At 30.3% G+C, this 20,796-nt stretch overlaps 5 protein-coding genes across 5 annotated transcripts; 3 read left to right on the forward strand and 2 right to left on the reverse strand.

Moving 5' to 3' along the window:
* Positions 1-1,268: 1,268 nt before the first annotated feature.
* Bm4979 (Elongation factor Tu GTP binding domain containing protein) lies at positions 1,269-7,388 on the reverse strand (the record flags this gene model as incomplete). The annotated part of the gene is made up of 16 exons (XM_043079837.1): positions 1,269-1,412; positions 1,592-1,783; positions 1,886-2,003; positions 2,278-2,467; positions 2,714-2,814; positions 3,153-3,382; positions 3,645-3,784; positions 3,993-4,312; positions 4,568-4,935; positions 5,042-5,271; positions 5,399-5,534; positions 5,732-5,890; positions 6,261-6,422; positions 6,638-6,781; positions 6,984-7,051; positions 7,346-7,388. The coding sequence occupies 16 exons, from the start codon at positions 7,386-7,388 to the stop codon at positions 1,269-1,271; spliced, it is 2,745 nt and encodes a 914-aa protein (XP_042935771.1).
* Positions 7,389-7,639: 251 nt separating this feature from the next.
* On the forward strand, positions 7,640-12,032 carry Bm9010 (Uncharacterized protein; the record flags this gene model as incomplete). The annotated part of the gene is made up of 14 exons (XM_001895053.1): positions 7,640-7,705; positions 8,036-8,085; positions 8,472-8,564; positions 8,743-8,872; positions 9,162-9,252; positions 9,386-9,503; positions 9,734-9,951; positions 10,044-10,176; positions 10,326-10,388; positions 10,606-10,773; positions 11,036-11,142; positions 11,335-11,419; positions 11,555-11,624; positions 11,799-12,032. 14 exons carry the CDS (start codon positions 7,640-7,642, stop codon positions 12,030-12,032), a joined length of 1,626 nt encoding a protein of 541 aa, XP_001895088.1.
* A 1,723-nt stretch (positions 12,033-13,755) lies between these two features.
* Positions 13,756-14,864, reverse strand: Bma-ensa-1 (cAMP-regulated phosphoprotein/endosulfine conserved region containing protein; the record flags this gene model as incomplete). The annotated part of the gene is made up of 3 exons (XM_001895052.1): positions 13,756-13,947; positions 14,285-14,410; positions 14,697-14,864. 3 exons carry the CDS (start codon positions 14,862-14,864, stop codon positions 13,756-13,758), a joined length of 486 nt encoding a protein of 161 aa, XP_001895087.1.
* A 2,198-nt stretch (positions 14,865-17,062) lies between these two features.
* Bm281 (Uncharacterized protein) lies at positions 17,063-17,342 on the forward strand (the record flags this gene model as incomplete). Its single annotated transcript, XM_043079838.1, has 2 exons — positions 17,063-17,119; positions 17,286-17,342. The coding sequence occupies 2 exons, from the start codon at positions 17,063-17,065 to the stop codon at positions 17,340-17,342; spliced, it is 114 nt and encodes a 37-aa protein (XP_042935772.1).
* A 1,026-nt stretch (positions 17,343-18,368) lies between these two features.
* On the forward strand, positions 18,369-19,533 carry Bm280 (Uncharacterized protein; the record flags this gene model as incomplete). The annotated part of the gene is made up of 2 exons (XM_001895051.2): positions 18,369-18,576; positions 19,406-19,533. The coding sequence occupies 2 exons, from the start codon at positions 18,369-18,371 to the stop codon at positions 19,531-19,533; spliced, it is 336 nt and encodes a 111-aa protein (XP_001895086.2).
* Positions 19,534-20,796: the final 1,263 nt, after the last annotated feature.

The raw sequence follows: 20,796 nt of genomic DNA on the forward strand, positions 1-20,796 counted from the left end.
TTCAGCTACTGCAGGAAAAGTAACAATGATAAGGCATTATATCATTTCAAAATTATATCATCGAATATTTTTTATCAGAAATTAAGGAATGGAAAAATTTTGGATTCTATAAACTCAAATTTTTGAACATTTTCATTGTTTATGATTTAAATGATATAAATTCAATTGTTACTGAGAGATTATTGAATGACAGAGAGAGAAAGGGAGACAGGGAGGGAGAGAGAGAGATGGATGATATGCAACAAAAGAAGGTAAATTAGTTCTTTCAATGATTTTTGTCTTTGCTTTTTTTCCAGCATAATTTAAAACTCTAAAAGATGCGGAATTTTCGATTTCAACTCGATTTCAATTCAGTATCTTTCCTGATAGAAATTTTATTAACCTTTAAAGCTAATGTTGAAAGCTATCAAACTCGTAATATTATCGCTGGAAAACGAGAAACAGAATGATTAAATCAATCAAATAATAATGACTCATTCATGATCAGTCACTAAATCATTCTCGAATTAGTTTTCCTCGTCTTCACTTCACTCAAAGGAGAAATCTCGAGAATTATTAGTTTTATCCATTTATTTAAATTTTGAAAGCTAAGATTTTTTTAAAGTTTAAAAGAGGATTTAAAATAGCAAATTTTGAAAAGTAGTAATATCTCTGAACCAAAACAAATATGTGAATTTAGTAGACATTTTACACCTTTCAGTTCTTCATTTACCAAAACTTCTAGCAATTACGCAACGTACAAAATAATCCGGTTCGATCATTCCGCAAACGTTGAAATATTTCAATGTCTTTGCATGTTTTATTATAGTAAGAAATAAAATTAGACTTCTTCTTTTATTGCAATTTCAAAAATTTTCAACTTTCTTTAACAGACAGAATGAGAACAATCAATATGGTATATAATAATCGAAATGATCAAACATATCATTGCCTAAAGGTGTATTTTAACAGTATTTTATAAGAAATATTTGATGTCAGTACTTCTGCATTATTAGGAATACTTCTTGGTTATTTGGCAATTTGGAAAAAATTCAGAATTAGGGTGCACGTAAAGTTATTTAAATTCTATTAAAAAAGGAATCGCAGTATCATATGACAAATATAAGCAATATTTAATTTCAAAAATTTATTAGAAAAGATTTTTGTACAAAACAAATAATTTTAAAAAGAATCGTCGACATTGTATAATTTAATCTGAAACTAAACTTGCGTAGTCATTACACTAATATTTACTGATATTTCTTATTTCTAAAAAAGTAATGTAACATTCAACGATTTCTTTTCAAGGTGCGTTGTTTTTCGGCGTTAATTACAATTAGTTCATCAGTTAATAAACCCTTTCGCTTCCTTACTGCATCCATGTAAACACGAGCTCGGTTTATAGCATCACCTTTGACACCATACAATTCAACCTAAAAGTAAATTAATCAGATATTTGATTTGAAATTTAAACATTTAACTCGATCATCAAAATTTTAAGTTCTTTATTTTATTAAAGAATTTAATTTAACCTCAAAATGGACTTTTGCTATATTTTGTCAAGTAATATATTGAAATTCAAAGATTTATTAAATCTCAAAAAGTTTTTAACCTCATCCTCGGTAGTAGGTTCCCAAAACGGATCTTCATCGATTATTTCCCAGTGTGAAAATTCCAACTGACCCGAAGAAAGACCACTTGTTTTCTTCCTTAGTTGTTCACAAAACGAAAAACTTTCAATAACTGGTAAATGTGCCTCAACAACAAATAACCCATTCGATTGGTTCATATCCTCATTTAATATCTTAAAGACGAGGTAATTACTCAGAATTGTAAAATTCAATTTCGATAAGATTTCAAAAAATTACTTCACGAAAAGTTAACATTATTATCCTTCAAAACAAACCTTTGCTCGCCTTTGTGAAAGAACTGTATGCACTTTGCCTAACGCTTGAGCATTTGTTTGTACTACACATTTGTACATCGCAGCCATAAGTCGAAGTGGATGCTTTTTTTGTGCTTCTCTGAAATGCTAAACTATTAAATGGAAATGAAAGAGATCATATAAATTAGAAAATACAATTTTGGAAAAAGAAATGACCTAGAAAAATTACTATCAAATTAGTAAGAAAACACATAATGGTTAGAAGTAGTTCTATCGATCGTTATTTAGTTTTTTGTATCATATAAGTCTTTGAAAGTTAGGTGTTTTTTTCTTTAAACAATCTAAATTCACTTCTACCAACTTCTTTAGTTAAAATGTTCCAAGTTTATACTCACACAAAAAAAGAAACTGACCTGCATGCCTGCTTCATCCCGGATATCAAGGCTCCAGCCATTGTTGGATCATCAACTTCATTTACAGTCCATTCATCAACAACAATAGCAGTACCCCACATTGGTTCTTCACATAAGGGACCAGCTCCTACCGCTAAATCAAAACCCGCTATTATCGATTGATCAAAACATCGTAACTTGGAAGTACCTTCTGGAAAAGAAATATGGCATTAAAAAAAAAGAAAATTATTTATCCAATTAGCTCTACTTAGAATTACACGCAAAGGAGAACAAACCAAGAGAAAGGAGAGAGAGAGAGAGAAAAAAAAAGAACTTCCCTAATCAATTCAACAACCTTGCAACCCCTTTGCAAATAAGCTGCAATGAAAATAGGAGTGGAATGATTTAAAAAAATTAGAATAGTCGAGAAAAATTTGTGAAGTTGAGAAAAACATACTTTCCCATATTGATGGCCTATTATAATCTTCCGTTGCATTGAACAATATGTTAAATCTAGCTCTGGGTGGTCCAAATGCCCATATCCTATCGATGAAATGTCTAGAAAAAATTAAAAAATGAAAAATGAAATTTTAATTGAATCTTTAAAAAAAAGTAGAACTAACTGGAGTTTTGTGCACGAGACTCTTAAATCAATCATAAATAAACGTGCGATCTTAACTGACAAAAGCGCAGCTGTCAAGTCAAATAAACAATTTGACAGATAAAGATATTCTTGTTTTAGTGAACGAAGAACAGCTAACTTAGTTTTAAAGAGATACTCCATTAACCTTGCAAAGAAATTCTCTCCTGTTTATCTAATCTATTTATCCACCTATCTCTACATATATGAAAATAAATTAATAATTCGTATATTTCGTATAATTCGTATATTTTACCTAAGTTGCTCGGTTCGCTGTTTTGACCAAAAACTTCCTTTTAAATCCTTCAGCCAATTCACACAATCATTCAGCAAAATTTTATGTAAATCCTCTATCGCTGAGGTAAATTTTCCTTCTCGTAAATCACGTAAGATATCCTCATTTTTCTCCAAAACTTCAAGAAGTTCTCGCGGCAATGCTGCTGCACGCAATTTTATTTTGGCTGCACCGCTGCGAACATTGCAATCCTAAAAATAAACCTAAAAGAATAGAACATTTAATATCAATTGAACAAATCAACCCGTCTCTATTCCACATATCACTACTCATATGTAAAGTTAATGATAGGAAATAGAAAATTAGAAGGTGCGTTCAAAATACGAAGAAATAAATTAAAACAATTATGAATACATTACAGATGAAAATTAGAGATTAGATACTAAAAACTGAAGTTCGAATATTTTACAGAATTTCCATCATTTCGTAATAAAGACAAGAGCATATGCTTACAACAGGTTGCATTGAATTGTTAGGTAATCCAGGTATAGAAATTATAGTTTCGAAGAAAGGTACTGAGGGTTCCGACACTTTTATATTGCTCTGCCCCATATTATACAAATCAGTAAGGCATTTCTGAAGATGAACTTCGCCTAAAAATGTGTGGAAGAGATAGAATAATAGCAATAAAGGACCTACGAATAAAGTAACTACTAACAAAAAAAGTTTCAAGTGTAAAAATTTTCGCATAAAAATGATTAAAATAGCAAATAGATAACGTTAATTACCAGTAATCAGAAAATTAATCAGGAAATATATTGAAAAAATGAAGAAAAAGAATGAATTCAGGACAAATAATACCTGCAGCAAACATGGCTAATTCACCATTTTCTTGCTCGACAACTCGAATATTTGAATCTAAAACGCTAAGTTGCTTTAGAGCAGTTCGTAAACTTTTAAGTTCATCTAGACCACCTTCCGGTTGAACCGACACACGGACCAACGGTTTTGCACCATGAGTAACACGAATCAGTCCCTCCGAAACTGCTTCGCTACAAAGAGTTGTTGCTAACATTTCACTCGAAAATTCGATTGCACATACTGCACCTGCGACGACACAATCCACCGCAATTTTTTCACGGCCCATAAGTAAATAAACTCCGCAAATGGTTACCAATGGCCTGAAACTTCGGAAATGAATAAATTGAGAAAAGCTGAAAACATAGAGAAATTGAAAGATACCCGAACAAACATCATTTTTTATAATTAAAAAAAAAACTACCTAAGATAAATCATTGGAGAGTAAAGAGTAAAGTCCAGAAAAACATACTTATGGTGGAATTTGTTAAAATAATGAATTCAGAATTGAAGTCAGCAAAATTACAACAATATTTCATTTCATACAAAAAACACAAAATATAAGATGAAATGAACACCTTTCGAGGACAGTTCCATTTGAATGTTTATTATTAATCAAAAATAGTTGGTCATCTTTCCGAATACTTCCAGAAAGCACACGGCACATTACTAATACAGTTTCACCATACTGCAATATTTTAGCAACAAAAACGACAGTAGTAGCTGAACTGTCACATGCTCTAACGGTTTCATAAAGAGAATGATTTTCATCCAAAGACAATGACGCTAGGCGGCGAGGATGTGTGAAGGATTGAGATGAAGGTGACGAGCCGATGGCAGCTCGGAAACAAGCTTTCGTCAGAGGAAGCCAACCGCGCATAAATTCATCGAATGCTTCCATTGTACGTCTGCTTCGAATTTTGACATTCATTTTATCAGCAAATGCCTGAAAATCATGTGAAAAATTGCTGAATCTGACGTTCGCATTAAATGTTACTTTTGTAATATCAAATCACACAATGTTCATCAAAAGAAAACTGAATTATAAAAACCTTCAGTTTCTCCAAATCTTCATCTACAAGGCCAGATTTATGAACATCCCATAATGGTTGCAAGATGAACTGCTCAAATAAAGTTTTCTTTCCTAGACATTCTGCTCCTTCTTTGATCACGCCTTTTGAAAAATATGAATCCGTAAAGAGTTTTGATAATATATCCTTCTCTGGTATACTAATTTTCTTGGACCAAATCTGGGAGAAATCCAACAAGGAAAATCCATAACCTAGAAAAAATATCAAAAAAAAAAGTTAAAGCAACATGCAGTTCCCACGAAATTGAAATATTGGACCATTTTTTCAAACCCAGTTTGAGTGAAAAAACTGAAGTATATGACAACGCATACAACAAACCATGCAAAGCTGAAGCAAAAATAACATTTTCATTTTCTGGTGAAAAATACAAGCCCTTTTCAGCACGTTCAACACTATGCCAATCTTCCTGCTCAACTAGAACACCAGAAATAATCTGACTGATACAACTATTAACCTGAAAATGATTTATATTTGTTCTTGGTTTCTGTTCATCTTCGAAGAAATTCCAAAAGAACAGGTTCGAATGAAATTCCAAAAGAACAGGTTCGAATGAAACATAAGCGTAAATCGAAGTCATTAATTTCTGATTCAAAAATTTCTGCTATACCTAAATTTCATTATCTTGACAAAAATCAATCTCACTAAGCTTACTTGTTCCAGCAAACGCCGTATATGAGCAAATGCTTCAGCAGGAGTTTGTTTCATTTCTATAGCTAATCGATCAATTTTGTTGAAAACAAGAATTATTTCTAAATTTAGCTGAATTGCTTGCCGAAGGAGAAATTCAGTTTGTGAGCAAAGTCCTTCAACCTAAACAGAAGCGAATTACAGAACTGGAAGTATGAAAGAAAAGGTTAGTTTTTTAAAAACTGCAGCAAAAATCAAAAAATGAATGCAAATTTAGTTTTTTAATCAGTAATTTAATTATTTGAAGAAACAGCATTCGAATCAATGAGACACTCATATTAAAGGGATCACTAAACTTTAACTGATAACCGACGGAAAACAAACAACATATGCTTACTTTAGCATTATGGAAATTTTTTTGTTTTTTTATTATTTGAGTGCAAAACATTCAGTGTCATGAATCCTCACATTTTTCACTAGATGCAAATTCAAAAACAAGAAAAATTTTCATTCATAAAAAATTTTAAATTTAAGAATAAAATGTCCAACAAACCACATCGATCACCAAAAAGGCTATATCTGACAACAGCAATACTGAGGAAACTTCATCAGAAAAATCAACATGACCAGGACTGTCAATCAAATTTATGATATTGTTCTCGTATACTAGAGCAATTGCTGAAGCTTTCATCGTTATGCCACGAATTTGCTCATCCTGAATGCTTATAAATGTTAAAAAGAATCCATTCATAGGCCGCTTTATGATATTATCATATTGAATATAATTTCAAAACCTAACTCAAATTTTCATTCCAAAAATCGTATTTTACAAAATACAACTTCTATAACTCATTAACTCATTAAAAGGATAAAGACTGAATGTTATTTTATTTTTTATAAAAAAAACCTAAAAATGGTAACAAAAACTACCTCGCGACTATCCATATAACGTAATTTACCAGCCATTCTAGTCGAAATTAATCCATTCGATGAGATAAGACAATCAGCAAGACACGTTTTACCGTGATCTACGTGAGCAATTATACACACATTACGGATTTTTGATGCATCCAACTATAATTAAACAATACTTTCAATACTACATTAAACGTATCAAACAGAAATAATCGCCTTCCATCATTTTGTGCACGTGCAACTATGACAATTAATTGATATTGAAAATAATTTTTATTCTTGAAAATAAAAAAAAAAATCTATTCGATAAATTATTACTTCTTCAAGATAAATCTATTATTCTTTTAGGATAAACTATTACCTTTTGAAAAGTATCACAATCTGATTGCTTCCGTGTCATCTCTTTGTTTCTTTTTCTTTTATTTTCACCTGCAATTATATTTATTATTGTTGTTAAAAATTTTAATTTTATTTTCAACTTCTATTACACCTTGATATTTTCTAAGTTTGGTTATGCATTCATAAAAGTTTGCATGCAAATGCATTAAGTATTTATTGAGATACCGAATAAAGAATTATGAAAGAAGAAGATGAAATACTCCAATATTTATATATATTATATGCAAGTTGAAAGAAACATCGATAAACATTTGCATGAAACTCTCAAAAATGCAATCACAGAAATTTCCCATCTAATTCTAACAATAGCTATTTAACATTAACCATAAACTGTGCCATCTTGTCCTGGCGCAAGAGGTCGTGTCATCTTGCTCAGGCGGAAGAGGAATTGCTTCAAAGTGACATTGGTTCAAGTATGAGTTGCCAATGATTAAATTTATTAGTCAAAATTAGTTTGAATTCCTAATTCTTAGCTGACATTTTATGTTAAATTAAAATGTATATTTTTTGCATTGTAATTTGTCGTAGTGTTTTAGTTTCTTTTTTTTTTTTTTTTTTTTTCTTTCTTTTCTACATTTTATTCAAATAATTTCTATAAAAAGGGAACAAATTTTAGCTATGAATTACGTCGATCAACAACAGTTTATAATGCAACAAGGACAACGGATGCAAAATCCTCGAATGGTTAGCTTATTTTTTTCTTCTTTTATTTTTCAAATCTTACACGTTAATCTTGTCTTGAGCTAAATAGCAAACAGAATAAGAAAATAAGAAAGGATGAAATCCAATATTTGTTTATTGAATTTAATTAATTGATAAAGTTGTATTGCTTTTATATGTAATTATTTTAAATTAATAGTTTTACTTTTATACTTACTTATTTGTTCTTTTGTTAGTAACGGTTTGCTTCATTTTATCATTCGTCAAATTATTCATTTTGATTCAGATCATTCAATTATCAAATAAACGGTAGTGAAAGGAATAATATTAAGACAAAATTTGTATGTTTTATAGATTTCTGTACCGACAACTGTGACACCGCAACATTTGCATAGGCAACAGAGGTAAGTATTATTAATTTTTTTCACTGTTATTGTTTTCTTCTTTTTCTACAAAACTTTGCTTAAACTTGAGATTGTTTACCATCAAATTATTTGTCTTATTTTTATGGCTGTACATAATTATCAAAGATTTGGGACCATTTTATACTCACCTGGCATGTTGCATTGTTCTCTTTACACTCTTAAAATTTCCGAAATTTATTCCGATTGCCTTGTCATTTGAGGTGACATTGAGATGTATAGATTGGATCATATAGGATAGTTTCTAATTCACTGAACAAAAATCGATGAAATTTAAGCAAGTTAGTGAATGTTTTTGTAATTTGCAAAAATCTCAAGTATTCTGGGAAGTTAATTTAGTCTCACAAATGAACTCTTTAAATTTCCAGATATGGCATGGCAATGATGCAACCCGGTCAGCAACCAGTACAGATCGCATCCGGACAGTATGTACAAAATCCGCAAATGCAGCCAAGGCTTATGTATGTTACTTACTTATATTTTAAGAAATTATTCTTCTACTTGTGCAGTTTACTCATTTTAGTATTTAATTTTTTATATCAATCTTCTTGTGTCGAACTTGGAAATTTCTTCAAAATTGACAGATCTGAAGGTCACAGAATGTTCTAATCAAAAGTTACAGAATGTACTCTTTTTTAGGACAATGAGCGATGCGTTGTCGCGGCTACCACCTGAAGTACAACAGATGGCTCAACAACAAATTAATGCAGAAACAAGTGCTGAAAAAAAACGACAAGTTGCTCTAGGATTTATACAAGGACGTGTTCGAGTGAAGATTTAGCTTTATTAATTAGTCTTTGAAATCAGGTTATAAAAATTGCCTGGTGTTTGAATAAATTTAATGGATAGGTAAAAAGTTCGGTGTTGCGCCATATGTTTTAACAGAATGATGTTTCAAGAGTATAGTGGAAGTATTAATGATGTGTGTCCATCATCATTCATTTTGAACAGAGATTGTAATGTATCTTTTTGGATAAGTTTGCAAAAATTTGCAGGAAATTAATTTTGTTTTTACAGTTGTTAATTGTATTTGGAAAGTTTAAATTTAGCATTTGTAGTTAACACAACAATATCCTGGTCAAGGCACGATGAATAGTGGTGGAATGATGATTAGTGTTGGGCTGAATCAGCAAGTTGGTATGGCTCAAGGTTTGTTACGTTGACAAATTTAATTAGAAGTCTGAAGATAAGAATAGTTTCATAATGCTCGAAGAAAATTAAAAATAATCCATAGGATAATAAGCTTGAAGTTTATTTATCTAACAAATAATATTTCTTAAAGGAAATACACAAATGGTGCGTATGGGGACTGTGCAGAGTGGTCCAGTACCATATCCAGCGCAAAACGTTTCGTTGCAAACTGGTATGGGACAAATGGGACCAGCACAGGTCTCTGTGCAGTAAGTTTTAAGAAAAGTACTGGTAGGTAAAAAGATTTATTGTAAGAGCATTTATACGCATGAAATGTTAAACATTCATAACTTTATGAAGCGAAGAATGGAATTTGACCTCAAAACGTTTACTTTACCCATGTAGTTTAATTTATATTGAACTAAAGAATTTTAAAATGAAATGTGCAATTTTTGTCTCAAGTTTATGTAAACTGAAGCAATTTTAAACAAAATTTCAGACGCATGCCAGGTCATTATATGACAAGTAATATGAATGCTCCTCAAAATATACAGTATCAATCACAGGATCCCGGAAATGTCCAAAATTATAACCCACAACAACAAATTACTCTTACACAGCCATCGTCTGTAGGACCCACTCTGCAACAATCTTCTTCTTTGCATCATAAGGGCCCAAACAGTGTTCCAACTGCAATTTACACGCAGCATCATCCTGGTAATAAGCTTTTCTTATTGTAAAAAATTTTGAAAAAATAATTTAGGCATAAAAGAATTTCCTATGAAATCTAATTAATTCTCCTATTTCAGAAAATGCAACTGCGACACACAGTACAATAAGTAGTAAAGGTGATAAAAGCTCAGATGAACCACTTTATAGTCAGAAACTAGAGTTATTGAAACCTTATCATGAACATATCAAAAGACTGCTTGAAAGAAATCGGTAATTTTCACTTATTCTTGTTTTTTAATTATTTGAATTATCGCCATAAAGGAATTAATTTTAAATAAAGTTCAGTCAAATATTAATTATTGGAATAACTGTATTATTTCAATGCTCATGCTGAATTTGAAGACTTCTTTTGTTTACAGTTTGGATGGACAGGCACCGAAGTCGAAATTTGAGCGCCTTCTTGAAATAATGGAAAATCGTCGGTAAATTTTTCGATTTAATATTTTTTTTATTGCATTGATTTCATGCAGAATACCAATTATATCATATTTTCGAAAGTCCAGATTTGCATTTTGATTAAATTTTTAATGTATTTAATTAATAAATTTATAAGTCTAGTAATAAAATTCTCAAATATGCGTTATCAGTTCTGTCTCTTCTCGAACTTATTCCATTTTGTTCAAAAGTTGAGTTTTGCAGGAAAGTAGAGTTGAAACTTCTGGAAAAGCTGGTTGTTAGTGTAAGAAATTTAATCGAACGTGATTCACTTTGTTTTCCGTTAATAGATGCTTTACGTCTGGAGAGTGGTGATACTCCGAAGACACCGCTTCCAGATCCTTGGGATGACTTCCATCAATACGCAATAAAGTAAGTCTGTTGAATTTATTTCTTAGTGTAAAAATCTCGATTAATTGGATTTGAGATTTGACTTAATTTAAAATATAAGCTTTAAAAGAAATCGCTAGAATCGTTATTTTTCACACTAAGGTAACAATTGCATTAATTTCAATATTATTTACATACAAATATTGATTATTTTGTTTTGTCTTACTCGTTGTCATTCTTTTGCTAGAAATTTAAGCTTAATATGAAATTTACTGAAATATTTCTATATGTTTCGAAATTCCAGAGTTCCAGAAAAAGTGATGAATTTAGTTAAAGAAGAAAAAACGAAAAGTAAGGAAAGTAAAGGTGTAATACCAGTCAAACGAATCAAAAAAGAAGAAGATTCTGATGGTTTGTTTTCTGTAATATTATTTTTATTAATTGATAATTATAATTTGCAGTATTTATATTAATTTACTGGCATTAAACTTTGCTGGATTAAACCTACCAATTACCAATTGCTAATAATATTATTATTATTCTTGTTTTTTTTTTTTTTTTTTTTTAAGTTTATAAACTTATAGTAATTTCGTCGTATTTTAGAACGGATAGCGGTGATATGCCAAGATGGTTCACGACTAGAATTATCACAAGAAGCATCAGATCAACTTCGGCCACACAATTACAGGTCATATTTATAACTATTTAATAATACAGATGATATATGCTTTTCTTATTCCAATTCATAATTTATATTAAGGTATTCAATGTGATTATGAAACGTCGAAAACCACTTGACATCTTAATAAAAATACGGTTTTAGATTTGACCCTGAATTTATTCCAATATCAGATGACTGTACAGAAATTCAAGTGTTTATCGAAAACGATATTGTAAGCTTGTCTCTGTTAGAGGTTTCATCTCTAATCTTTGATTTCATTGATAATTTAACGTGGTATGATCTCTTTGCTTGATCTGTTGAAAAATCTTCACATTGCAATATTTTGATTTTTTCCCTTATAATTCTCTGTTTTTGATTGCAATTTCATCTCCTTATTAACTTTCAGCTCCTAGTACCTCCATTGCGATTAGTGATACCTTTGAACTATCCGGAATCTAAGGCATCCATATGGCGTGATCGGTGGTCCTACGGTGGTGTTAACTTGATCGATATCAATACACAGTTCGATAAGCGCTTAAATATGGCCGTAAATTGTCGAAGTATCACGGAAATTATCAATGCCTGGAAGCTTGCTTCTTTGCATGTTCTGAAAATTGGTAGTTCTAGTGCGAGCACATAGAGTCTTTCCTGCTCAGCATAGATTGTTTCTTTTTATAAATGTTTATAGCGATTCGTCTTTCCGATGATAAAAGCTCTCCAAGTTTCATTTGTCATTCAAGATTGGGAAACAATACAATTTTTCAAAAGCAAAAAAAAAAAAAAAAAATAGTAGATCATTTATAAATACTAACAAAGCTATAAATCCTAGAAGGAAAACCATCCACTGACATTTTCAAATAAGTAGCATAAATAGATCCCTACCCTCAAAAAAAAAAAGGAAAAAAAAAGAAAAAAAACAAAAAGTACTTTGGGTCTCGCCTTTTGCATGGATAAAAAAGAATATTAATTTCAAAGTAACTCCCGAAAGAAAAAAAACTAATTATGAAGTAGAAATCGTGAATGGCTGCTACAATTTCCCTTCCGCACTTATTCTTTCATATCTCTTGTACTTTTATTCTTTCATATTTCTTTTTCGAGGTTTATGCTTCCAAGTGGAAACGTTTTTAAAATTGCCAAGATCCCGAGAGAATAAAACAACTTGCTATTTTTTATAAAAGAATTGTTACGAAATGAAATTAATATGTACAAAGAGCGCAGAAGACTACCCACTTCTATGGACTGATATGATTACATCACCAACTGTCTTGATACTATGGCTCAATTTTTAAAATATCTAAATATCTTCACAACAGTTTATGATTAACATCTTTGAAAATGAAATGATCCACTTAAAACTCGTAATTTCCTCCTTTAGAACATTACATAATGTAACTGATACCTTAATAATTAACAATAGACGATCAGCTTTTTGATTTCTTTATTTCATAAAACAGTGAGAATTCCAGGAATCAAAGTCCGTTTTAGTGCATGATTAAGAAATACAAAAGAAAAAAAAAAAACATTTACAGCGATCATTAATAAGTGGCACGTGGTAACATAGAAACAAGAATAAAGTTGCAAGAAATATAGGGAATGCGACTGGGTTTAACAAAATTCCAAATAAAATGGATTGGAATCTTACCCAAACGAGAATGCATGATTTACAATGCTTCCTCCAGGATGTCATGAGGTATTTGAACTTGCACAACGAAACAAAGACTTTGCTATTAACTTGCAAAGGGAGCACTTTGAAATCCAACAATTTTATAGCTGTTCGCATGCTTTTCTCGTGAAACGTGACCAACCACTAATGATCAAGGCTTCACTCTCGCTCATAAATTCTGGCTTGACTTTTACATTTTCACATATAGCAAATTATATGACTATAGATTGCAACTAAATGCTTTTCATACAAAAAATTAATCATGGCATGAATGAAGAGAAACCTACGAATGAAGGGCAAAAACACCAACCAACAAATAAGCATGCTTCAAATTTTTATGATAAATCCGGCAATTAATAAAATACATAAAGCGAAATTCCGAATGAATTTCTGCGGAAGCTTATAACTAATTTTGGATAATACCCAAAAAGAAAAGGAACCCTTAAAGAATTTATTTGCATTTTGTTCAAAGCTCAGAGATCTCTGGAGATTTTGCACAGTATAGAGATCTGAGATCATTGTTAAATAATCTCTAATAAAATAAAAAGATTTTGAAAGACTTTAAACTGGTATTCGCAAAAAGTTGTTCCCTAAGGCCTACATAAAAAATGCTTTCCCTCAGACTTAATACAGCTGGATAAAAAGATAGAGAAGCAGGCGTGTTAATATTTGCAATGTAAGAGATATCATGAACAACTTTCTAAGGTCCTGTGAGAGGGTCACTATCGTGCGTTGAGTGATGAATATATGGCTGTGGGCTTAATTTGCTATGTACAGATGGGTAAATGATTGACGATTTACGCTGTGGGACCGTGTCTGGGCGAGGAATTTGCAATGATTCATCTCTTACTGCCGTTGAAACATCAATGTTAAGCGGCACGTCTACTTCTTCCTGAAACATAAACAAGAAATGATGAAAAGAAACTTTACAACTAAAGAATTGATTTAAATAACATGAAGGCTTGGACATACGCCGACGATGACCGTCATAGCTTGTAATCTGTTTTTATATAGTTTATTTTCTGCGCATATTTCTTTATAACAGGTTACCATTAATATGTAAATAACTTCTCATCAAAAAAAAAAATAGTGGTAGTAGTAGGCTAAGTTGAATACTAGGCTAAGTTTAAGTCCAACAAATATCAAAAATTTCAGCACATCAATATGTTTAAAAGTGATGAAATTGAGATGTTTTTCTTTTTTTGTTAATTAACTTTCATATAAAATACCTGTGCAGATGAAGAAACTGAAGCTGATCTATGCATAATATTTTGTAAATTGGCAACTGGTAAGTTTGCTGATGGAGTATTTGTTTTTTGCTTATTCATTGCATAGTCACCAGAATCAAAGAATTTCTGCAAGAAAAAAATTAGATAGGATATAGAAAGAAAAAAATAATCTCACAGTGCTAAATAAAACGGAACCCTCTATCTATATCTAGGTGTTTTGTGATACTAACTCCAAGTTATACCTTTCTAATATTTGGTTATATCAAGCACATTTTCCCTCTGAATGAGCACAAAACTTACCAACACCACAAGAAAAGAAAATAAGATGCAAGTTTTGGAAGCTCTAAAAAAGACCAAAAAAGCTAATCCCAGCTATTTCTTGGAAACCAAACGTTTTTAAAATAAAACATACTCTTTGCTGCTGTAATTTCTTCTGAAGAAAAGTACTTTGTGGTTTTACCGGTAATTTGCCATTTGCTGCAAGTTTACTCATCAGAAGATCCTCTTGTTGCTTCTCGAAATTGAAGTTTTCCTCATTCAGTTTTTTAGCTTCGTCCAAATTCTGAACACCACCAAGCATTGCTGTAATCAAAACTCTTAATACTTTTGCCATTTTAACGATAAACACAAATCGAAAAGATAAAAAATTGTTTCATAGACCCCTTGAAATCATATGCTTCAAATAAAATTTTACAGCAATACAACATAAACAATATCATTTAGGACAGAGTCAATAATTAAAACTGCCCGGTATTATAAACTAAAGAGGAAAGAAAGTAATTACGAATAAAAGAGATGCAAAAAAACTTTGACTTTTTCCAAGGCTGAACCTTTTGACGTGGCCATGAAGGAATGGCAAAATAATGTTGTGATACGGATGTTTAATACTTTATGTTCTACATCAAATATATTGAACAGAAAAACATTGCTGATATTGTAACACAATATGTTTCAAGTTCCTCATAAACAACCATTCGTACACAGATGTGGAAAAATTATTACAAATGAGTCTAGATTGTTGTTACATGAGTAATGAGCATATAAAGAAATTCTCTAATTTTCCAACTAGTACCATTAAAAAGGAATTTAATTCAAATTTCATGTTCTCAACTTCCTAACTATTTAATAAATACTAACAAAAAAAAGGACAAATCTCTGCTGTTGACCAAAGATCTATAATTTCTTGGATCGAACATTCAATCCCACTAGCAGCAGCAAATTGCACTTTCAACAAACATACTGATGAAAAAAGAAAGATAGAGATAGAGCAAAAGAATCTGGAACAAAATGTAAGTCATGTTGAGATAGTACGGATAGGAAGTCGATCTTGAGATTTTACTTGAACATAAACTCTATGCTCAGCCTCCATTCAAACACGGAAAGTGATTGAAATAAAAATTGAAAGATAAGTACGAAGATGCAGACGAAAGTTAGGATAACAAATCAGCCTAACTTTAATCATTTTTGCTTTGTTCCATATCATTTGTGAACATGTACTTTATTACCTTACAATTACATAATGCTTGGAAACCTTAACAATTATTTTCAATGAATTAATCTTTTATTCCTACATTTTTTACTTTCATTCGTCATAATTTAAAAAAAAAAAAAAATGGATATGGAATCGACGAAAATGAAAAAAATCCAAGTTATAATATCATTTAAATTAAGAGAATAGTAAATAAATGCGATGCTAGTTCCTAAAATGATTTACAAGTTGTTTCAAACCGACGTTTCTGGATATTCTAAGTTTCGTTGTTTTCATAACTTCACTAAGAATCGTTTACTTTCATTAACAGCTTTCCACTATCACATACACATACATACATAAACACAAACAAATATTCCAAGACAAGTGTTTTTTAATCAGAAAATTCATAAATATGCACACGTCGTTAATTGCACAAATTAGACTGAACAAATTATCTATCATAATGAAATATTAATAAGCTGAAAAAAGAAGTTTACCAACTGATAATTCTAATTTTTTTTTCAATATGCCTACATATGAAGTAAGAGAGATATAATATCTATATGTGTATTGAAATTTGTTCGTATGATGACTAGGAATAATCTTATAGGCAGTGGTATTTTACTATTAATGAAGTGAAGTGGTAACAATTATTAGTATAAAAGTTAAATTATTAATTTCTCAATCATTTCATTGCATATTCAAACAGTTAATAAAGAAATTTTTAGTATAATTGCGTCCTTAAGAGATGTCACTGACAAAAAGTTATCACTTAAATCTGAGACACACATAACTCTCACATCATCATAAATAAATCTCAAATGTACCTCTTTAGTCATTCCTCGATAAATAAACCCCCCCCCCCTCTGTTCCCCCTCCCCATCCCGATCATTCCCATGAACACGACAAGCTGCAATCAGAACAACGTAAAAACTTACCCTCCAGAACTCGTGGCAACAACTTTTCACGCGGTTCATATCGATCTTTGACGGCCCTCTGCTATTTTTAATTTCAGTACCCGGGGATTTTCCGCTTGGGGTAGATGAATGTATGAATCATTTCGTTTGTTGCGTCATTTTGGGTCACGTGTTTTACATCTACCACGTACGAATGTTAATAATTCCAATTTTAAGCAAGTGTTCTTTCTAGTAAATATGCAAAAATTTGCAGTTTACATCGCAAGTGGATTTGGTCTGTGTTTTGCTATATACATTATATGATGGAGAGTAAAGTGTTACCTTCCAATTTATTTGATAACCTGAAAAAAAAAAAGCAATTTTTGGTAAGTATTTTGTGCATATCAAGCAATGGACGATATGCAGAAGGAGATTTGGCATGAAATGGTTTCGACAATGAACCATGCTGTAAGACTTTAATCTAATTTTTGCATTGAAAATTAATTATGTTGAACAGGAAAAAGGAAGAAAAGGAGAATCAATTATTAATTTTGAAATCCTATGGAATGGATTCAAAAGAGGTTACATATTGATGAGATCACTTAGTCATCATAGTTGGACAACTGATTTGCAGCTATCGAATGATTGTATGAAAGAGATGCAGGCGCGAAATGTGTTAAAAATACGATAAATTCCGATTATCGTTGTGAAGAACAATGGGCTTTATCAAAGGTAGTAATATATTCTAATCTTCAAGTCTTAGATTACTGGCGAGTATTGGTCAGTTCTGAGAGTCGGAAATTTTTGATGACTACCGACGAAATAAAAAACTTGATAGTAACTAAAAAAATAAGAAAAATAATGTTTCCACCGAATTCAGATGTTAATCATTTTCTGTTCAATATATTTTTAATGGGAAATAGGTTTTTGATAAATTGTAAATATTTTAGCTATTGTAAAGTTTTTTATTTCTCAATAATAAATCCAGAAACATTATTTTTAATTCACTGAACTAGAACACTCTATGGTGGAATTTCCTCCGAATCCATTTGGCGGTAAGACATATTAAAGTAAATTTAATTTAATATTTATCGAAATTAACAGTGAAATGATCCAGTAGTAATAGTAAATTTAAGAGTAGTCATAATAAAAGATTATCTTGAAATTGACTTTGCTTGGAAAAAAATTCTCAACTATTGATGCATATAAATTGATATGGCTTAAGATGCTAAATTACATGTGATTGCTGTGTTTTATGTTCCCAAGTATCAAGAAGCTTTCATTTACTTGCACAACGAGACTGGATAATTGAGTAGGAAATCCTGCACGATAACTAAATTATTTGGTGCAATTTATTGGAAAATATATACATTTAAAAAGAAATTTGAGTAATCGGAAGGTCAAGTTTTGAAAACAGTGAAATCTGTTGTGACGAAAAAAGAATTCTTTAAAACTTATAGAGATATACCATAGTTTTCACACCTCTTAATGATTGCTGGCTTGCATATCGTAACTCTGATTAAGGAGCTTACGTTGCTTATGTCAGAGTAGTGCATTTAACTTACTATTTGTAAGATTTTATATAGTTTGAACTTTATAAGAGAAATTTTTCTATTAATTTATAATAGTTAACAAAAAGGAATTAGTTGATTTTTCTACTTCTGGCTTTGGCTTCTTCCAATTATTTTATTAGTTTTGTATTGTTAATTTTTAAATAATGCTGCTTCAGGTTGAAGAATGTGAACTGTATATGTTTTTGAAGAATGGTCAGCATTATCAAATCCTGGAATTTTCAATTGAAAATGTGCGCCATGTATTTTTAGTTGGTTTTGATGAATATTTTATGATTCTAAGGAGAAAAGTAACGCCAATGTTTCAGCAACACACCGAACTACCGATAGCTGCAGTTTATTTCATTATTCTTAGTAAGTATACATTTTATTCATTTGTTGTTTGATATCTGATTGTTTATTTGTTTTGGCTATTGTAAGATTTTTATTGGCCAGTATATTGCTTTGTTTTTCAGCTGTTTTAAATCCTTTACAATGTTCAATTTTTGCCATTCCTTCTTCTTACTGAGCTAATTAAATCGAATTCTTTTGGAGCTTTTTTATTTTTACATTGAATTCAAAAAATAAAAAACTATTTTCTCCTAATTAATATTTTTGGTCCATTTATCTAAATCATTTCATATCATTTCGTAAGTTTTTTATTATTAAATGCTTTTCAAGTGAAATTAACTGCTGAAACTGTTGATACTTTCAAAGGAGAGTTTCAGTTGATTCATAAACCACTGCTATGATTTTAGCATTTATGTATTTCATGCCTTACAAGTTTTCATAGTGTTCCCATTTTTCTGTTCATAAAGTAACTTGTTTAAAAAAAATCTTTGAATCCTCAGTGTTATCTAAATCATTTTTCCTGAAAAGTCCGTACTGTTATAAATGAAAGTTTAATTTTTGATTAACTTCTAGTTAGAGTTTTGCTTTCAGTGATATATAAATGTCTTTTATTTATAAAGTTCTTTTATTCATATTGATTTGATTCGTCTGTTTTTTAAACGACTAATATTTGAAGAGCTCCATAATGGCCTGAGATTATAACTAATAAATTCATCGAGTTTTGTGTTTGAAGAAGAAAGAGGAACAAATAATATTATTGAATAATTTTTAATTATGATTCGTAAAAATAAAAGTGTAAGTTGATTTTGATTCATCTTAATACTCAACCAAACTAAGTAATTAATTTTTACAGTTTGTTCATGGACGGAAATGCGACACGATATTTATACAACTTCATTTCCTGCAAAATGGAAAATGTGGAAAATATCATTCTTACTACCGGAAGCTTATTTTAATTGGTTTTTCCTTTATGTGTTTTAGTGAAGAAATATGGATATCAGTAGTGGCGGCTTTTAAACTCTCATTTCTATATCTTTGTGAATTTTTTTTTCTTTTTAAGATGAATGCGAATAATAGATTAGCAATGAAATATTCAAGCTGAGATGAATGTTGAACATCATTTATCGTCACTTAGGAAATTTTCAATATAGAACAAAGAAAAAATATATTAACCACCAACAATTTTGTCCTGGTTGTTTCTATTTATCCTTTTTTCTCGTATGTTGTCATGTTTACAATCCTTACTTTATTAATACTCTTCGTTCTTTAGTATCTTATTGCATTATCACTTTTCATCACATAATATCTTGTTGTACTGGTATTCTTAATATTCATAGAGATATCGATGTTTTAATAATTTTTTTTTTTATACGTTCTAAAATATTTTCAAAGCAATCAATGTAATTATCACTAGGTGTTTATTGCTTTTATTATTTTATTGTATTTTATCTTTATCAATAAACATTTTTATATCACTCAATGTTAAAAATTCTTAATTTTTGATTTTTATGCGCTACATCGCATTTATTATCTATTGAATATTTTTTTAACGACATATTTTTTTTGAACGGTTTTTCTTTAAATTTTTGAATTTGTATCACCAGAAAGGTCAAGAATGCATATTATAAATATTATGTAAACTTCATTTTATTGGGTCTATGAGAAATTTAGAAACAATTTCGGAAAAGAAAAATTAGAAATTTCTTTCCTTAGATAAAATTAAAAGATATTGGATAAGTTAAGACTTTGGTTTGCGATATAAATATATTATTGAAGTGCATGTAAAAAATAGTCAAGTTTGTAATCTGTTTCACACGCATGCATTCGAAGTGATTTGATTAAAATAATTTAGGAAAAGATTGTTAGCAGAGTCTCCAGCATCCTTAAAAAAAAAAAAAAAAAACTTAAAAGCTCCATATCGCAATTCAGAAATCTTCTCGAATTTAATCTTTTTTGTTAGCATACTTTAGTTGATCGAATTAAAAAGCTCATTTTAATTTTCCTCTTATTCGAGAAAAGCATAACGCGCGAATTATGCTAAGAGAAATTTAATCATTAATGCAAATGTCTCTTCCTAATTTTATCATCATTTTATTTGCATTGGTAATCTATTTTAAAATTATGGGATAAATTACATTACATTTTTTTTTCTCTCTTTTTTTTTTTGATATGGAGAAGAAAAAACTTTGCCTTATTTGCATCATCATTGAGTGTACTTATAAGGGGAAAAGAAAAGTGCACTTT

The sequence above is a fragment of the Brugia malayi genome, assembly GCF_000002995.4.
Source record: "Brugia malayi strain FR3 genome assembly, contig: Bm_v4_Chr3_scaffold_001, whole genome shotgun sequence".
Taxonomy (NCBI): Eukaryota; Metazoa; Nematoda; class Chromadorea; order Rhabditida; family Onchocercidae; genus Brugia; species Brugia malayi.